The sequence below is a fragment of the Tiliqua scincoides genome, chromosome 2 (assembly GCF_035046505.1).
Source record: "Tiliqua scincoides isolate rTilSci1 chromosome 2, rTilSci1.hap2, whole genome shotgun sequence".
Taxonomy (NCBI): domain Eukaryota; kingdom Metazoa; phylum Chordata; class Lepidosauria; order Squamata; family Scincidae; genus Tiliqua; species Tiliqua scincoides.
Genome location: NC_089822.1, coordinates 237,599,377 through 237,617,078, shown reverse-complemented (window position 1 = coordinate 237,617,078; position 17,702 = coordinate 237,599,377). Strand labels below are relative to the sequence as shown.

General features: G+C 42.4%; 1 protein-coding gene across 4 annotated transcripts in view; it reads left to right on the top strand.

Annotated features, from left to right (window-relative positions):
* Positions 1–16,206, top strand: part of MITF (melanocyte inducing transcription factor) — a 174,354-nt gene extending 158,148 nt beyond the window's left edge. For 3 of the 4 annotated variants that reach the window (XM_066613351.1, XM_066613355.1, XM_066613354.1), the window contains exons 6-10: positions 369–486; positions 3,564–3,638; positions 5,266–5,341; positions 7,011–7,158; positions 10,582–16,206. In XM_066613351.1, the coding sequence (XP_066469448.1) occupies positions 369–486; positions 3,564–3,638; positions 5,266–5,341; positions 7,011–7,158; positions 10,582–10,983 (819 nt within the window). In that variant the 3' untranslated portion in view covers positions 10,984–16,206. The remainder of the gene's footprint in view (positions 1–368; positions 487–3,563; positions 3,639–5,265; positions 5,342–7,010; positions 7,159–10,581) is intronic. The other variant, XM_066613352.1, reaches the window with a different exon arrangement.
* The last annotated feature ends 1,496 nt before the right edge of the window (positions 16,207–17,702 follow it).

Below are 17,702 nucleotides of genomic sequence, written 5' to 3'. Positions count from 1 at the left end.
CTTCAAGCATATTAATATCCACTAACGGTACTTAATCAGCTTATGTACAACTGTACAGTTGGCCCTCATTATCCACAGGGGATCCTTTCGCAGACCCCCTCCCCCACATGGATACCAACCTGGAAATGCCTTTCCAACATCTCCTGCAGGTGTTCTGAGACCCAGAGGCACATGGCCTCCCTGGGCCTCAGAAAGCCTCCCAGGCACAATCAGAAGAGTCCAAATTCATGGATAAAAAGGGGCCCATCTGTTTTTTGGAAGTAAGCAGTGGTACAGAAAGTTCTAGTAAATATTACTTTGACTTTCCAGACTGTGAGCTTCTTCAAGAAACATGGAAAACAATTCATATCTTCTTTAATCCTTTCCAGTTACCTGTCTCTGGCAATCTGGTGGATCTCTATGGCAACCAAAGTATGCCTCCCCCAGGACTCAACGTCAGCAACTCCTGCCCAGCTAACCTTCCTAACATAAAAAGGGAACTCACAGGTAATTGAGAACAATATTTTAAAGAACAGTATTTTCAAATAACTTACTATTCAGAATAGCCCTTCTGGATCAGATGAGAGGTCCATCTAGTCTGGCATTCTGGCCAGATGCCTGTGGGAAGCCTACAAAGAAAAGGAAGCTTTTGGCTTATGGTTGGGGTGTACAGTAACTGGCTATTCTTAATCACACAGTTGTAGACACAATTACTGGTAACAGGAGAACAGGCAAGTTGTCTCTTATATGTAGAAGTACATGAAAAACTACTGATTAGAACAGTAGCAAATGGGGGGACACACAGTTTGATTCTTGTTTGTTAGATCAGTGGTGTTGTGTGTGTGTGTGTGTGTGTGTGTGTGTTAGGTTTTTCAAGGTTAGGCATATCCCTAAGCAGTTCACATAGTGTACTCTGAAAATAAATGATGCTGTGTTGAAACGTGAAATGTCAAGCTCTCTGAGGAAGTTCATTGTACTAGTCACATTGCAAGAGGTTGCGATTGCATCTCTGAATGGATGGGGCAAGTCATATGAGTCCAGAACACGACTCCAGTAATGTATAGTATTTGCCTTTTATATTTAATGAAGAAAAAAGCGTCGCAGTAGGCAAAGATAATGCACCATTGTCTCTTTTGCAGCATCAGTAAGGAAGATGCCGCATTTGTTCATTATTTTGTCTTTATAATAAAAGGCCCTGTATTACCCTAACTTGGAACACAACTGAAGAGTGGCCAGCACAAAAGATGCACTATACATCTTGCATGCTTGACCTTCATAAACTAGTTAACTCCCGCACACGTAGCCTTTTTTGTTCCATTTTGGTAGTTGAAAAAGGCCATTAGCGTTATTCCATAGTGTCTACTTGTAGGAAGTAATGCTTTTCATGGAGCAGACTTAGGCTACAATCCTAAACACAGTTACAGGAGAGTAAGCCCCATTGAACAAAGTGAAACTGAGATTGCAATCCTATGCACATTTTCCTAGGAGTAAGCCCCATTGAACTCAATCAGCCTTACTTCTGAGTAGTCACTGATAGGATCGGGCTGTTACTTCTGAGTAAACATGCAGCGGATTGCACTGTTAGATGTTCTGTATCCTAAGTTAGAAGAAGCCAAAAGTAAAAATGTTATTAATATGTTACTCCCTTTGGAAGGACTTACCTATGAGTTATAATCTATCAGCAGCAACATTAGAACCCTGTCAGACTTCAGCTTACCCCAGTGGTCATAGTGCTTTTGTGGGTAACCAGCATGAGCATCATTCACAGACCAAATCTACATTACACTATTCCGCATGCTGATTACTGCTAGTCCAAAGCTACTGACATGGAGTACTCCAATCCTCTGTAAAAAGGGGGTATTTTCATCTCAAAGATGTTTTCCATTTCACTTCTGAGTTTGCAGCTTCTGTTGATGAAGAACATAGCATCTGAAGTCACCTTAAAACTTGTAGGAAAGAGATTTCAGAGATTTCACTCCATTTGCTGATGGAATCCCATTAACAATAAGATTACACTAATATAAATCTGAGGCTCAAAGTGGCTCAGTGTATTACGGCCTAATGAATAAGTTTTGGAACTTGCATCATTGATGAGAAAGCAAGGAAAGAACTCTTCATTATGACTTGCTGGTTTGCTCCATTCAGGGACTTTTTTTTTTTTTTTTAAAGGCAAGTTTGGATTCTATGTTAGCATTAAGAAATGGAACAGTCTTTTTGAATGTTTAAATTGGTCCCTAGACAAGTCTGAATAAGAATTAGCAGGATGGGCCATAGGTCAGTAGAGGTCCATGTGCTTTGCATAACAAAAGGTTACACCTTCAGTCTCTGGCATCTCCAGGAAGGGCAGAGAAAGATTCCTGTTTGAAACCTCAGAGAGCCACTGCCAACACTACATACTAATCATTGTTAGTGCCTTGAAAGCTACTGTTCTGAATTTGATTATCATACACCTGCATCAGTACTTAGGTCACTGATTTTTCCTTTTTCATCTCACGACATACCGATAAGGCACTAAAAATGTTCAAGGCACACCAACAGGTTTTTGACAATTGACAAGGCACACCATGCTGCCAGTGGGGGCTCACATCTCCCAATTGGCCCTATTAATAAATGACCTTCCACCAAATTCCTGTGGCACACCTGTGGACCACTCGCGGCATACCAGCGTGCCATGGCACAGTGGTTGAAAATGGCTGACTTAGGTGTTAGAGGCATAGCCAGTGAGGCTTCATGATGTTATAATATTCAATTATATACAAAAAGCACTTCAGGGAGTTGCATGGGTCAGAGCATGTCCAGTCACAGGAACACATGGGGCACGTGGGGAATAGAATGTGTGTTCAGGAGTCTCTGTGCTCACACACAGTGGACTGGCATTTGATAAGGATGATTTGTAGCAATATAATTTATTGGGAGATAAATGTACAGTTAGAGGGGAATAGGTATTTCTTATTGTGTTGCCTTCCTTTGTTGATGCAAAGGAGCTTACCTGTGTCCTTAATTGCTTACCTATATCCTGAGTGGCATAAGTTGCCAGATGTCTAAATTGGCAGATGAAATTGTTGAGAGAAACCAGGGGCTAAGAGCACATTTTTGTGACCACAAATGGTCCTATTTATCTCATATCCAGGAAGCTCCTAGGATGTGTCATTGCTGGTAGATCTGAACAGAATGGCTGAGCAAGGTGCAGCCCATCCTGGGATTTTCCCAAGTCTTGTCACAAGCCAGCAGGGGTGTGGGGGAGGACTGTTGCTTCAGTGAACCAAAGTTGACCTTTTTACCCAAAAGGCCTGATGCTTTTTACCTAAGAACCGGATGCTTTCTTGCAATCCGCTCAAGCAAGAGCAGCCTGAGACAGGTCTTGGTCATACTTGCCTGGCATGGACCCAGCAACACACATCCATGTGGATAATATACATTGGGGAACCAGGGATATTATTTTGATGCAGAGTCAGAGTTTAGGTGAAACTGTAAAGCTATAGTGCATGTAAAATGGCGTATGACAGAGACATGTGAATGTTCGGTTTATTGATGCTGCCCTTCATATATTTCTCTAATTCTAACTACTTCGTTAACATGCATAGCATGTGTATTTCCCACAGAGTCTGAGGCAAGAGCACTGGCCAAAGAGAGACAAAAGAAAGACAATCACAATTTGAGTAAGTTTCTGGCTTCTTTATGATTTAGATGCCTATTTGAGAACTGGCAGTTGCCAGTCATACAACTTCTGGGAATCTTCCTGCACAAACCTTGCAGCAAAGGAATGCATGTCTATTGCACAACCTTCTTCTGTTTCTGTGGTGTGTGTGCATTTGAAGTTCCAGTGCTTACTCGCAGTAATCCTGGGACAGTAAAAGGGCCTCCCAAATAAAAATGCATTGAATGCTTCTATTCCTAAAAGACCTTGAAATGCACATTTTAAATATGTTGCATGCAATATTTTGCACATTTCAGTTTATTTTAAAGAACTGTTGGATAACGCTTCATTCTGTTGGATCTCATTCCTGTATTTTTTGATATGACTGCGGTTAGTTCACTGAAATATGTCTATCCTTTTATTGCTGTCTTGGAACACAAGTCTGATAGTGGGATGGGCCTCTCACAGTTATGATAGAGTGTAGGACACTCCACTCAGAAGATTGCAAAAGAGGTTTTTGACCCACATTTAGTATATTATAGGCCAGTGGTTCTCCCACCGGGACCCACTTTCTAGAATGAGAATCTGTCAGGACCCACCAGAAGTGATGTCATGCCCGGAAGTGACATCATCAAGGAAGAAAATTTTTAATAATTCTAGGCTGCAGTCCTACCCACAGTTACCCAGGAGTAAGTCCCATTGGCTATCATTTTTAAAAGCATATACATAGTAGCTTGTTAAAAGTACAGATCTTTTTGCATTTCCCCAAATGCAGTCACATACCATCAAGTCTAATAGATTAAAAATAAAATATTGAAATGAATGGGGACCCACCTGAAATTTGCTCACAGCCCACCTAGTGGGTCCCGACCCACAGTTTGAGAAACACTGTTATAGGATATTTATTATAAGCATTCTGTCCCCATCTTAACCTGTTTCTGCCCAGCCCATAGGTGTACACTTTTGATCCCTGTTGCATATATTCAATGTTGGGCAGAATTTGCTTAAATGCATTAAAAACAATATATGTTTTTGCTTCTTGTTTTGATGTTTGAACTCACTGGCGCATGTGCCAAACTAGAATTTGGTAAAAGTCAGTTTTAAATTTGGGCTACATTTAATTGGAAACGTTACCAGAAAGAGTGTGTCGGTGATTTAGCAAACATAGGGTACGTGGCCAAAGCAAAACAAGATCTGTCTGGTCCATGCTTGGTCATGGATGATAAACAAGTCAAGAATAATAACTCTATGTTCTTTGGTTTATATATTCTAAAGAATATCTTTTTAGTATCCTTCTTATCTCTTAGGAAAAGGATGACAATCTGGTTAATAGGCAGAATTCCCCAATAACTTGGATTTATGTGCTGGGGGAAAAAAAATAAGTATGGCTCTAAAGTTTTTTTGTTTTTCCTGTGTTCTAAAGAAATGTGACAGTGTAGTGAACAGAACTTGTGTTTTTTCCCCAGTTGTTCTTTCTTTCTCTGACTCTGCTGGACTTTGGGGCCAGGCAGGCAATCAATCATTTCTACTCTTCAGATCTGCAAAATTTTTAGATTGTCACGCCAATGGCTGCCATTTGCAAGAGCACTGTGATGTGTGCTTGCTTTCACACCACTAGCAATAACTCATTTGTGTTGGTTTCTTAAAAGTTGAACGAAGAAGACGATTCAATATTAATGATCGTATAAAGGAACTTGGCACCTTGATACCCAAGTCAAATGACCCGTAAGTACCATGCTGTCATAGAACAAATGATTGTAGGAAAAGGATTGCTTTGGAGAAATGAATTCCTTCCGCTTAGCTGGAACACTTCAAGTTTTTGGTTTATTCTTACAGGATTGAATGTGTAGCAAAGCTTATTGCATTGCTAGCTATATATTTTCCCCCTCAATATTTTTAGGACATATTTGTTCCCATTGTCCTATCTAATAATTTAACTTGGATTTGTTTTTTGTTTTTTCCCCATGGTGGCAAGCAAAGGCAAAAATGAGAATTGTCTCTCCTATATTAAAAAGAAAAAGTTGGTCCAGAATGTAGACCTACCAAGTGCTTTAGATTAGAAGAAAAGGGTGACAATATTTTCACTTGCTTATTACATTCATATCCCATTTTCCTTCCATCATGGAAATCAAGGCAGCAGATGGTTTCCCATTCAAGTTTTAATCAGGCCTAGATGAGCACATTGTGTGACTTCAGACCATCTCCAATATGCACATAGGTGCGGTTGTAACTATATGGTACAAGAGACCAGGATGGTGCAGAAAATGGCATCTCCTGCTGAGTTCTCCCACTCAACTCTAATGTCACTTATCCTGTGTGGAGACACAATTACATTGTGTATTTCTGTGCCCATTCCACATCATTGGCTGAGGAAGGGGGTAGAATCCACAGTGTCATGATGAGTGATGACATGGGGTAAGTGGTGATATATCCCATAGAGTGAGTGAAGAGGAAGAGAGAAGAGGGATGTCACTGTGTAATTTTCACGTATTCATGATGTGTCCTGAGCCACTCTTTATAGGGATTGTAATGCATATCTCAGCTTACAATGGAGAAAACTCAGAACTACAGATCAACAACTCGTACTTATAGTTGACTGTTACTCCAATCTCCATTGAAACAGATCAGCAGGTCATTTTCTGTATTTGGAAGTGAATTTGGAACTAGTGTTTGTTATTTTCCAAATGTATTTTGTATTCTGTTTTTTGAATGCTAAAATATTTAAATGAGCTAGGATTAAAAAGGCAAGTCATCAGGTTTTCAGATGTCACTGAGGGGGAAGAGGCAAATTTGTGCTGCAGATCAGCAGAATTGGCTAGAAAAAGACAAAGATGAAACTGAGCCTTAGTAAGTCACAGCGTTAAGGGTTTTGTTTAGACAGGATACCACAGATGCTATAGGAATCAAAATACATTCTGTGAGCTACCAAGCAATAAGTGAACCTACTGCTCCCCCTAGTGTTGGAAAGCTATTTATTTTTCTTCTTTTAATAAACTCAAAGTTATGTTTTCTCACTTGCACAGTACAGGTAGGGTGTATACGTGGGGATCAGTTCTTGGACCCCTCCCAGATTTCAAAATTTGCAGATAAATTTGCGATTGGCCCATGTGTCTACCCTCTGCTTCTGAGGGCTTCAGAAAGTCCTCTGGAAGGGACTGGAGCACAGCTCTGGTCCCTTTCAGAGGGTTCAGATGGGGCCTGAGTCTGGCCCAATGCAGGTCCAGGGGACCCATTTTGAGCCAGATCCGCAGATGTAAAATCTTCAGATAAACAGACTCCACCTGTAGTTGTTTTATGTAAATATAACATTACATAAGTAGTTTTACTGCATTGCAAACCAATTTTTCCCCTGTTCAGGGTTTCTTACAGACTTAATGATTTGTAACTCTTCCAGGGACATGCGTTGGAATAAGGGAACTATTTTAAAGGCCTCTGTGGACTACATCCGTAAGCTGCAACGAGAACAGCAACGCACAAAAGAACTAGAGAATAGACAGAAGAAACTGGAACATGCCAACAGGCATCTCTTGCTCAGAATACAGGTTTGCTGATTAATGTATAAATACAGTGGAGATGCACGTATGAGGTCTTTCTGTGTAGTAGATACACACTCTTCCATATTGGAATGTTCAGAGAAGAGGCACTCATTGTTTTCCATAGTCATCTTGGCCAATAGCACAGAAAAATCTTGGGCATATGTAAACATTTGTCCAATTCTTCTGTGATTTGAAGGCAGAGGATGCCATCCACCGAAGACAACACTGTATCATATATTTCTGAGATAGATTCCTGTCTCTGTCTCGCTTTATAAGAAAACCCATAATTTCACAATATTCAGTGTGTTCCCCATCTTTGAATATTCCCTATCAATGGTCTCTCTCATCTGAAGTTATTCATTATGAAATAAGTTGTAATTGGGGATATAGATGAACTTACCTGATGTTTAAACTCTCCCCAATATGATAAAAATGAAAACACACACACACTCAAAATGTTTCAAGTCAAGAAAAGCTGAAAATAACTATGATTAATCCCATTGGTTTCCCTGATCTTTTCCTCCTATTTTTAAGTATTTGGGGCAATTTTATCTCTCCAGCAGCAGTCTTTGCCATTCCGCCACTGCAGTGGTATTCAAATTGGGGCGTCGTGACGCCCCAGCCTGAGGGTCCTGGTCTCTTTCCCCTAAGGGCCGGGGGCAGCCAGCAGGCAGGGAGGAGGCAGTGGTGCGATCCCCAGGATCGCACTGCTCAGGGGGGCTACAGGGGCTTGGGTATACTTACCCAAGCCTCCTGCAGCCTGCCGGGGGTGCGGGGAGCCCTACGTGACCTTTGGCAGGGCTCCCCTGGTCAGGGAAAGTGAGAGTGGGGCGATAGCACCTTGCCTCTGCTAAAACGGAAGCGGAGTGCGATCGCTCCACTTTTCCTTCTGTCGGGGCTGCAGGGACTGGGGTGCACCCTCCAGTCCTTGCAGCAGCCGTCCCTGGGTGCGGAGAGCCCTGCACGAGCACCTGTAGGGCACCCCAGGTCAGGGAGTGTAGAGTTGAAAGATCGCACTCCGCTTCCGGTTTTGCGGAGGCAGAGCGCGATCACTCCACTCTCACTTTCCCTGAACTGGAGTGCCCTGCAAGAGCTCGCGCAGGGCTCCCCGCACCCAGGGACAGCTGCTGCAGGGACTGGAGGGTGCACCTTGGGGATCGCGTCGCTGCCTTCCCCCTGCCCATGCTGCCTCCCCCCCCCCCGTCCCCGCAAAGACTTACTGCAGGTTTCAGACTCCCGGAGAGTTTGAAAACCGCAGCACTAGTGGGATTAGCTTACAGGCAGCTTTTGTCACATTAACCATGAGGGGGAATCCAGCTTCTTTTCCATCAGTGAGTTCCCACCAATTGGAATGTACCTGCTGATTGGCTCACATTCCAGTCTGTTTTCTTCCACTCTTCCAACCAGGAAGTGTCACAACATCACTCTAGCGAAAGTAAAAGCTTCCAACACACAGGGAAGTCATTGCAGTTCATGTCCAGCAGCCTGAAAACCCACTCTGTGGGACTCAAGGGAGGAGCACAGAGCAAGTGCCAAACAGCGAATGAAAAAAGCTGGAGATTCATTAGGCAAGATGACTTAGGGCCCAATTCTATCCGACTTTCCAGCACTGGTGCAACCGCAATGCAGCCCCCAGGTAAGGGAACAAATGTTCCCATACCTTGAGGAGGCCTCTGTTACAGCGTCCCCACCACAGGGTGCAGTGCACTCCCCACTGGCACAGCTGCACCGGCACTGGAAAATTGGATGGGATTTGACCCTTAGCTAGGGAAAAGGTCTAGCTAGAATACATCAAGTTTTCTACTTCGTCTCAGTCCATTTTGCAAAATCCTCCTGACTATCACAAATGATCTTCTGTGTGAGACAAGCAGATTGAGTGGTGTTGGAGCCTCATCTACTAGGCCAGTGGTCTCCAAATTTGCAACTGCTATCTAGCAAAAATGCATTCCCTGTTTGGACTAGAGCTTACTGTTCCACCTCCATGCCCCTTGCATTTCTAGTAGCTCTGGATGCCAGGACTCTCTGGGCAGTCACATCTGTTGTCTGGAGTCCCAGAAGGCTATGCAACAGGATGTCTAGGCAGACACTATTCCCCAGAGCATTCCAGTACCCAGATCTACTAGAAGTACATGCAAATGCAGAGATGGAATGGTAAGCTCCGCTCATGGAGTGGAAGGCTTTCCCCAAACCCCAGATCCTGCTCTTGGGTCAGGGTTTGCAAAGCCTTAGGAGTTAGTGGTAATTGCACCTTTAACCAGCCTTTCCATTCTACTTTTGCACCCAGGGTTTTCTCCTCAACCAGCTATCCCTTTTAACCCACCTTTCTTCTCCTAGTATTATTTTTATACCACTTTCAACAAAAGAAGTTCACAAAACAATTTACTGACAGAATCAAATAACAGACCAACACACACTGCTATCTTAAAAGATAGACCTATTCCTGGGTACGTTTGAGGTCCTGATTCCAAAAATGACATCAGTTTTTCCCTGCGACATTTAGTTTTGGATATATGCCATAGCCTCTGTGGATGGTTCACTGTGAATGGTTTACTGAATGGTTCAAGCAGCTTCCTCTTTAGGAAGCCTATGCCATAGCTCCTTCACGAGGAAGCTACTTGAACCATCACTAATGAGGCTATGCTGTGTCTTTGAAACTAGATGTGATAGGGCAAAACTAATGCCATTTTTGGAATCAGAGCCTCAAATTCATATGAAACCACCATAAATTTTGAAACAAAAGGTTTTTTGACCTTCCTAATTTCACAGTCCTGTGTAAGTAAATGCCTCCCTGTCGCCAGATGGCTCACAAACTAAAAAGATGCAAAACACCACCAGCAACAACTAGAAAGAACACTGTGCTGGGGTGAAGAGGGACAGTTACTCTCCCTCGGCTAAATGTAAGAAGGACCCCACTTGAAAGAGTGCCTCTTGCCTAGGTATTTGCACTTAAAATAAAACTGATTCTGTTTCAACCCCTGATCTGCCTGGGCCCTGGTTAAGGGTCTGTTCAGTGGATTGTCACATCTCCTCACTCTGCAGATGCTGTTACCAGGGATTCTAATTGGAAGCTCTGGGGTTTCTTCTGGGAGGGTTTTTTTTGCCCAGGCAACCGTTGTCTGGTCTTATAGCCAGGCTGGTGGCAGTGGATACATTTTACCAAGGCTTTTTCCCCGCCCAGCTGCTTGTCATAAAGAGAAAGTGGGAAGCAGGAAAGGGGTGAGCATACCTTTACTAGGCACTACTTCTCTGTGGGAGTCTGCATTATCTTGGGAGCTCTCTGTGACAATAACACATGCCTGTACTGACGAACCCCATCTAAACTTTATGAAATGCCTATAGCAGAAACGTTAGTGATCTTTCAGTGTCCAAAGTCATCACTTATTTGATGTGTTACGTTTCCCCTGTCTTGGGTGTGTGTCTTCATAACAGGAACTTGAGATGCAGGCTCGAGCACATGGACTTTCCATCATCCCATCCACAGGCCTATGCTCACCATCACCAGAGTTGGTAAACAGGATTATCAAGCAAGAGCCCGTCCTCGACAACTGCAGCCAAGAAATCTTACAGCATCATTCTTGTACAACCACTCTTGACCTTACTGATGGCACCATTACTTTCAATGACAGCCTGGCAAATGTAACTGAATCCGCACCTGGTACTTACACTGTTCCAACAAAAATGGGATCCAAACTGGAAGACATCTTGATGGACGATACTCTCTCTCCTGTTGGAGTGACAGACCCACTCCTTTCATCCGTGTCTCCGGAGGCTTCAAAGACAAGTAGCCGAAGAAGCAGCATGAGCATGGAAGACACTGACCTTGCTTGTTAGTGAATATAATTAGAAAGGCCTTTTATGAACTTCTTTATTTCTTGATCAGTAGATTAAGTAATCTGCTTTGTTTTCTTAATAACTATCTTTTAATATAAATATTCAGATAGCCAGTGTGACTTTTTAAAAATGTTTGAAGAGACTTGTATATTCTATTTTAAAACTACCAATGCTTCCAAAGTATTGTACTGCATATATGAACCAGATTCGCCAAGAACGCCCAACGAGTTATGTCTACTTGAAAGCAATAGAGGTATAAAAACCCACAAGTCCATGATCCACTAAAGTTGAAACTTCAGTGAGACGCTCATTGATCTGAAAGTGAAATATAGAAGAATGTAAAGAAAGCAAAAACAAAAAAAAATTAGCTATGTAAACTATTTTCATGTTGATTTAATAGTGCCTCCTTTTAAAGATACAGTATCTGTTAATTCAATTTAACCTTTCCCAAGGCATTAAATATAATATATGTGAACAGGCCACCTGTACAGAATCTAACTCATGGTGATCTGGATTAAACTACAAGTAAGAAATGAAGGAGGGAGAGACTGAATGGTTTTTAAATTTGGTAGAGCATTGGCATCCTTCTAAATCATGGTTCAGTTTGGGTTTTTTTAAATCACTTTTAATCATGACGAGAAATCTATATTAGTATGTTAACAATGCAAGACTGGTGAATATTTCAAACTGTTAACAAAAACTTGTACTTTCTGTCAATTGCACATAGCCAATACTTTTTCTTTTTTTTTTTTTAAATTGCATTGTACAGTTATCTGATTTGCATGAATTTTTTTCCACTTATTTTATTTTTCATTCAGAGTACATTTGTATTTTATTTGTAAGAAGATGTCTCTAGTTATCGCAATGATTTTTGAACTTTTCAAACCCCACAGGAGGGGTTTTTTGCATTCTTTATACACACTTCAAAGTCAGCTTTTGTGCAGGTTCCTGTCTCTTTTTTTTTTTCACAAGTGGTTTTGTGACTATTTTGTATATTGCAGTCTCACTTGGAAGAAATGTTTTGACACGGACAGATCTTTCAATCGTAGTACAAATTTAGTCGAGTTAACAAAACAAAGCTCTGTATAAAACAAAAATGGAAAAAAGAATCCCTGAACTTAACGTATTTATTTTTAGTGATATACAGGACAAATAGTAATATGCTTGAAAACACAGTTGCTATATTCTTAGTGTGCCTGTTTAGATTTTCCAGCATCAAGATTGAAAAAACAAATTGACTATCGGCAGGTAACTGTTACTTGATCCCCATGTTGTTAAGACTTAACATGCAACGGTGTTGTTGTAAGAGCATGTTCTGTGCATTATCTACTTCAGCGTAGTCCTATGCAATAACAGTAGTGATACTTGTATTATTATCTTGCCTAAATATTTTATACAGTGGTTGTGTGGTCATACAAGTTAAGCAAGGATTGGCTTCCTCTGCAACAGCCACCAGTTGGCTTGCGAATGGCAGGGAAATGTATCTCATTCAGAATGAAGTGCCTTAAACTTAGCCATAGTCTTCATGAACTAGCACTGACTGATGTGTGACCTATGAGAAGATTGGGGCAGGGGAGTTGATGGCTGTGGCCATTGGGTCTAGAATAAGTGCTTGTTTCATAAAGCGTGAACTTTGAATTATCTGCCCCAACCCTGCGCTAATTCTCAAAGTATTTCTTAGTCTTTGGATGTGTTCAAAGGTGGTTAGTCATGACTAACAGTCCAATCGTATCCTCCCCCCCCCCCCCCCCATGCAGCCATGCCAGCAGTGGATTGGAAAGTTTCAGGGGGAAAAGGGGATTTAAATTCCCTTACACCTTCATAAGTCTTATGTTCCATCATGGGTCTCATCAGACTGGCATCAGCAATTTTGCTGGCACAAGTCCAAGAAGAGAGAGGGGGTAGGGAGGTTACTGTGGGAGCGGAGGATAGCATCTGATGTGCACCATCACTGCTGGATCCACCAGTGCCCACAGCCTGTCTGTGCCTCATTCTGCCCCTCCCCACCCAATTTTGCCCTCTCCCTCCCTCCCTCCCTCCCTCCCACCTTTCCCAATCCTTCCCGTGCCCCCTGCTGGCTTACCTGCTCTGATGGACAGCCATCCCCAACATGCACAAGAAGGTTCCAGCCTTCCTGTTGGTCCTTGTGCAGCACACTACCCTGCATTGCTGGATCATGCTTTTCAGCCAGTTTTTGGCAGTCACAGGTAGATCACATGTTCTTCTGGCGGCAAGATCCAGTAGGATTGGGCCATAAGACTGTTGTTAAGACACGCTTTCTTAAGTGCCACTGAGCACAGGGAGTAAATATATAGGATTGCACCACAAGTCCCCTTGAATTAATAGGACTTAAGTTAGTCGTGACTAACTTATCTTGTTGATTTAAGTGGGGCTTAATCATTACTAACTGCCTTTTAAATACAACCCTTTGACGTCTTTTCTGTGCCAACTTTGCTTATGTGCTCAGGAAACCTGGGCAATAAGCAGTGATAGTCGTTAGAACTTCAGGGTATGTGGTGATCAGACTGTTGAGAAGTAACTAGTTCCAAAGGCAAATGACTGCTGCTGTACAGTTTCATCTTCTGAAACATCTTTGAAAAGCCAAACTGTGCTCCTTTCCCAGAGAAGTGGCACTTCTGATTATGAGAGCAAGGCCTAGATCTCACATTTGCAACTTTCTCTGATGATCCATGTGGAGAACAGAAGAGGAATAGTCGGAGGCAGGAACTCTGGCTGAAATTCTCTTGTTCTAAAGCATTTTTTGCTCAATCCGTAGAAGGGTGTCTTTTTTTTTTAACCAGACTGACTATACTTGAGCACGAATGATTGTCATAAATGATTGTCACGACTGTAGGAATAAAAATGTGAGCTGTGTGATAGTCACAGCAAGTGAAGAAGAATACAGTTCTCCAACATTATCTGGGGGTGGGTGTATGGGCCCGATCAGTGCCAATGTGCTGCAGTTTCACTGGCCAGTATTGCCATCTGTTATTGCCATATGCTGCCTGCAAACCTCACTCTAGCTAGGATTTTACTGTGGGGAAGGTTTCTTAATTTCAGTATGGGTAAGCTGGCTTCAGCTCCTACCCCAGCTGGTCATAGTCCCCTTCGGTAAAGATTTGGTCCTTAACGAAACTTAAGTTATTAGAAAGCTGAAGCTGTGTGTATTTTATCCAGTTGTGCTTTTGGCAATGCAGGATTGTGACTTTAATACCAATAGTATGAATTATGCACATTTAAGCTAGTGTATGCATTTTGCAGAATTTAGGGCCCAAACCTATCCAGCTTTCCAGTACCAGTGCAGCCATGCCAACAGGCATATGCTACATGCGGCAGTGGAGAAGGAGTCACAGAGGTCCTCAAAATAAGGAAACATTTGTTCCCATACCTCTGGGCTGCATTGTGGTTGTATAGGCACTGGAAAGTTGGATAGGATTGGGCTCTCAGTCACTGCAAACAGGGAGTAGAGACCTATGCAGGGTCATCAATTCTGTATGCCCACCTCATCTAGAGCACTATTACAATCCTTCTTGGCTTCCCCTCTCAATTCTGAAATTCTATCAGCCATAGTTTACATACTTTCAAATCTATTTCAGCACCCAAATGGGCTAGAAGCAGAAAAAGGATTCTGAAATATCTAAAATGTCGAGTTCGGCATCAGATACCAAATTCTGTCACGGTGGTATTGCAGCATAGGCACAGCCCTGACTAAAAGGAGTCCCAGTGAGATTGGTTGGCTAAGAAAAGCTATTCAACGTGGTTCATTTCTGCAGAGGATTTTTTTTGGTTAAGAAATCAAGGCTAGTATACCACTTTGGACAAAATAAAATAGATTCCTTCGACTGTTCCTGAAAGCACTACCTTACTTTACCATGTGCACACTTAAAAAATATGACCCAACAAGTTTAGATTTATCTTGAATGAGATTTGGGACTCCTATCAACTGGATCACTTCCCATTAAAATACACTGAGCTTTCTCACCATGGTCCCTCCCATGCCACTGTGGTATCTCTTTCCCCTCCCTTCCCCTTCTGACCACCACCCACACTCTCTTATGTTGAGGATTCCCTCATACCAGAGCCTTTGAATTTGAATTTGGACTTTCCGCAATCAATGCAGAATTCTTGCCATCCTGTATAAGGAAACTAGACCACAGGCTTTGTAAGAAGAAATGAAGCCTTTGGCCAAAGTTATTAATTTTTTTGCATTTAGAACCAACGGCCCCCTGCTAGTGGGTCTTAATGTGCTGGTACATCTGGAGGGGAGAGACACCAGGGAACACCTGGAAAAACATCAAAGTGTCATTGCTCTGACACATATTCAAACTACGTGTTACCTTGCACATGCCCAATCTCGTCTGATCTCAGAAGCTAAGCAGGGTCAGGCCTGGTTAGTACTTGGATGGGAGACCGCCTGGGACTACTGGGTGCTGTAGGCTTATACCATAGTCTTTCAAGACTGAAGGTTGCCAACCGTTCAAACTACAGTGGGCTAGTTTGGACAATAATGACCCTGGGTAGTCACTTTTAATGCAAAGAAGGGAGAGAGCGGTGCCACCAGTCGACACCAGCGGTGACACCAGCACAGTCACCAGCCCTGCATGATCACATGGAGCTAGAACATCCAAACTGCCCCTCACAGCATGATTGGTATACTGCATGTAGTATATCAACCATGCAATCAGGAGCGGTTTGGACATCCTGCTCCCAAATGACCTTACAGAACCATACTCGCTCCTCTCTGCCTTGTGGCCACTCAGGACTATATCATCTGAGCTAGCCAAATGGTTTCGTGTCTGGATGCCAAAAATATGGAGAGAGTCATGAAATTTTCACTTTTGCCAAAACCATGCAAGATATATTAGTGCCATGAACTTCTTCCTTACTACTTTTTAGATGGATAGACAAAGCAATATAAACTCCAATGCCTATAAAGCCTTTAGGAAGTATATAAGGACAAAAATTAAGCAAAGCACAAAATAATGCACTTACCGTACTTTTGGACATAAAATGCACTGGTGAAAAATGGAAGTTGATGGTATAAAAGGCCTCTGTATCTTGAAAATGGATTACTGCCTCTTTTTTGGATGCTTAGTACCATGCTGTTGTTGACCTTTTCACCTGCTGTTGGCCACAGCAATAAGTTGTGTATGGTCCATAGCACTGTAAATTATGGATCAATATTAATGTAAGCCAATTAAATAATTTGAACTGTTCCTAATAGATGGATTAAAGTGTTTCATTTCTCACATAATGTCTATATATGATTGTGTGTAGCACAAAAGAATGTCGGCTATTCTTTAGTTTGGACCTGAGAACCGCATTCCAGGTTTGTCTTAACAGTTTTAATGACAAGTGAAGCTTTGGTCTGAACAAAAAAGAACTTGTTCTATATCTTCTGTCCTGTAGCTTGTTGCTACTGAGATCCTTGTTTCTTTTGTTTAGAATGAAGCTCTTCATTTGAATCCACTTATTGAGGTGTTTGCATACATAAAATTGTCCTGTTCCCTGAAATCCTTTAAATTCACTGTATCAAATATGCCCCACTGACACTATAAGACCACATGTAAGTGTCTGTGTACCAGGCATTTGCCTTCTGAATCACTGGCGGCCCAATCCTATTGAGTCCAGCCACCAGCAGAACATGTGTTCTGCTTTGTGTTATGCAAAGCAGCCATAAAGGGCACTCCTTTATTGCGCAATGTGCTGCCTGATCACCAGCGGAAACACGTGGCCTTCCCATGCGTGTTGAGGGTTCACTGGCCTACCAACTAACCAAGTAAGGGTGCAATCTTAACCCACTTTCTAGCACCGACATAAGGGTGATGCAACTTTGAGGTAAGGGAACAAACTTTGCCATACCTTGAGGAGGCCTCCATGACTTCCCCCCAACTGCAGGATGCAGCACATGCCCCACTAGCACAGCTATGCCAGTGCTGGAAAGTTGGTTAGGATTGCGCCCTAAGACAGCGAAGGGGGGGCAAAACTGGGTGAGGAAGGGGGCAGAATGGGGACTGGGAGGCTGCAGGAGGGGGTGGATCTGGTGCTGATGGTTCATGCTGGATCCCATCATCTCTAATGGCAGCCTCCCCAACCCATTTCCTCAGACTTGTGCCAATAAAATTGCTGGCACAGGTCTTAGGAGGCCCACTGAGAAGGTTTAAGGGGTTTTATATCCCCTTCCCCGTCTGAAGACTTCCAATCTGTCCCTTCCCAATTGGATACAGTGTGCCTATTTTTGGCATGGCTGCACCAGTAGGCTGGTGGAGGAAAGACAGGATTAGGCTGCATTGAACCCTCTCTAAATTGCTTGCGATTGCAAATTTCTAGTATTTAACTCTAGAAAGTGGAATCACTTTTGCTGCAGAGTAGAATAAGCATTAACATTTAACACAGTCAGCGTATTGCAACAAAGTCATTTTACTGTATACAGTATTTCCCCCTTCTGTGGAGGGCTGTCTGTTCTGTAAGTGAAGCACAGGTTAGAAACCAGCCCTTCTCCCCTTCTGCTGTGCGTTTGTTGCTAACTTATCTATCTAACGTGTTCAAGAAAAAGGTGAAATGTTTTTAAAGTGAAAGAAATCTTCACGCATGGCTCCAAGTTGCCCATTTCATGGAATGTCCTGTATACTGTATAACTTCATGCTAGCATCATCATCATCATCATCATCATCATCATTATTATTATTATTATTATTATTATTATTATTATTATTATT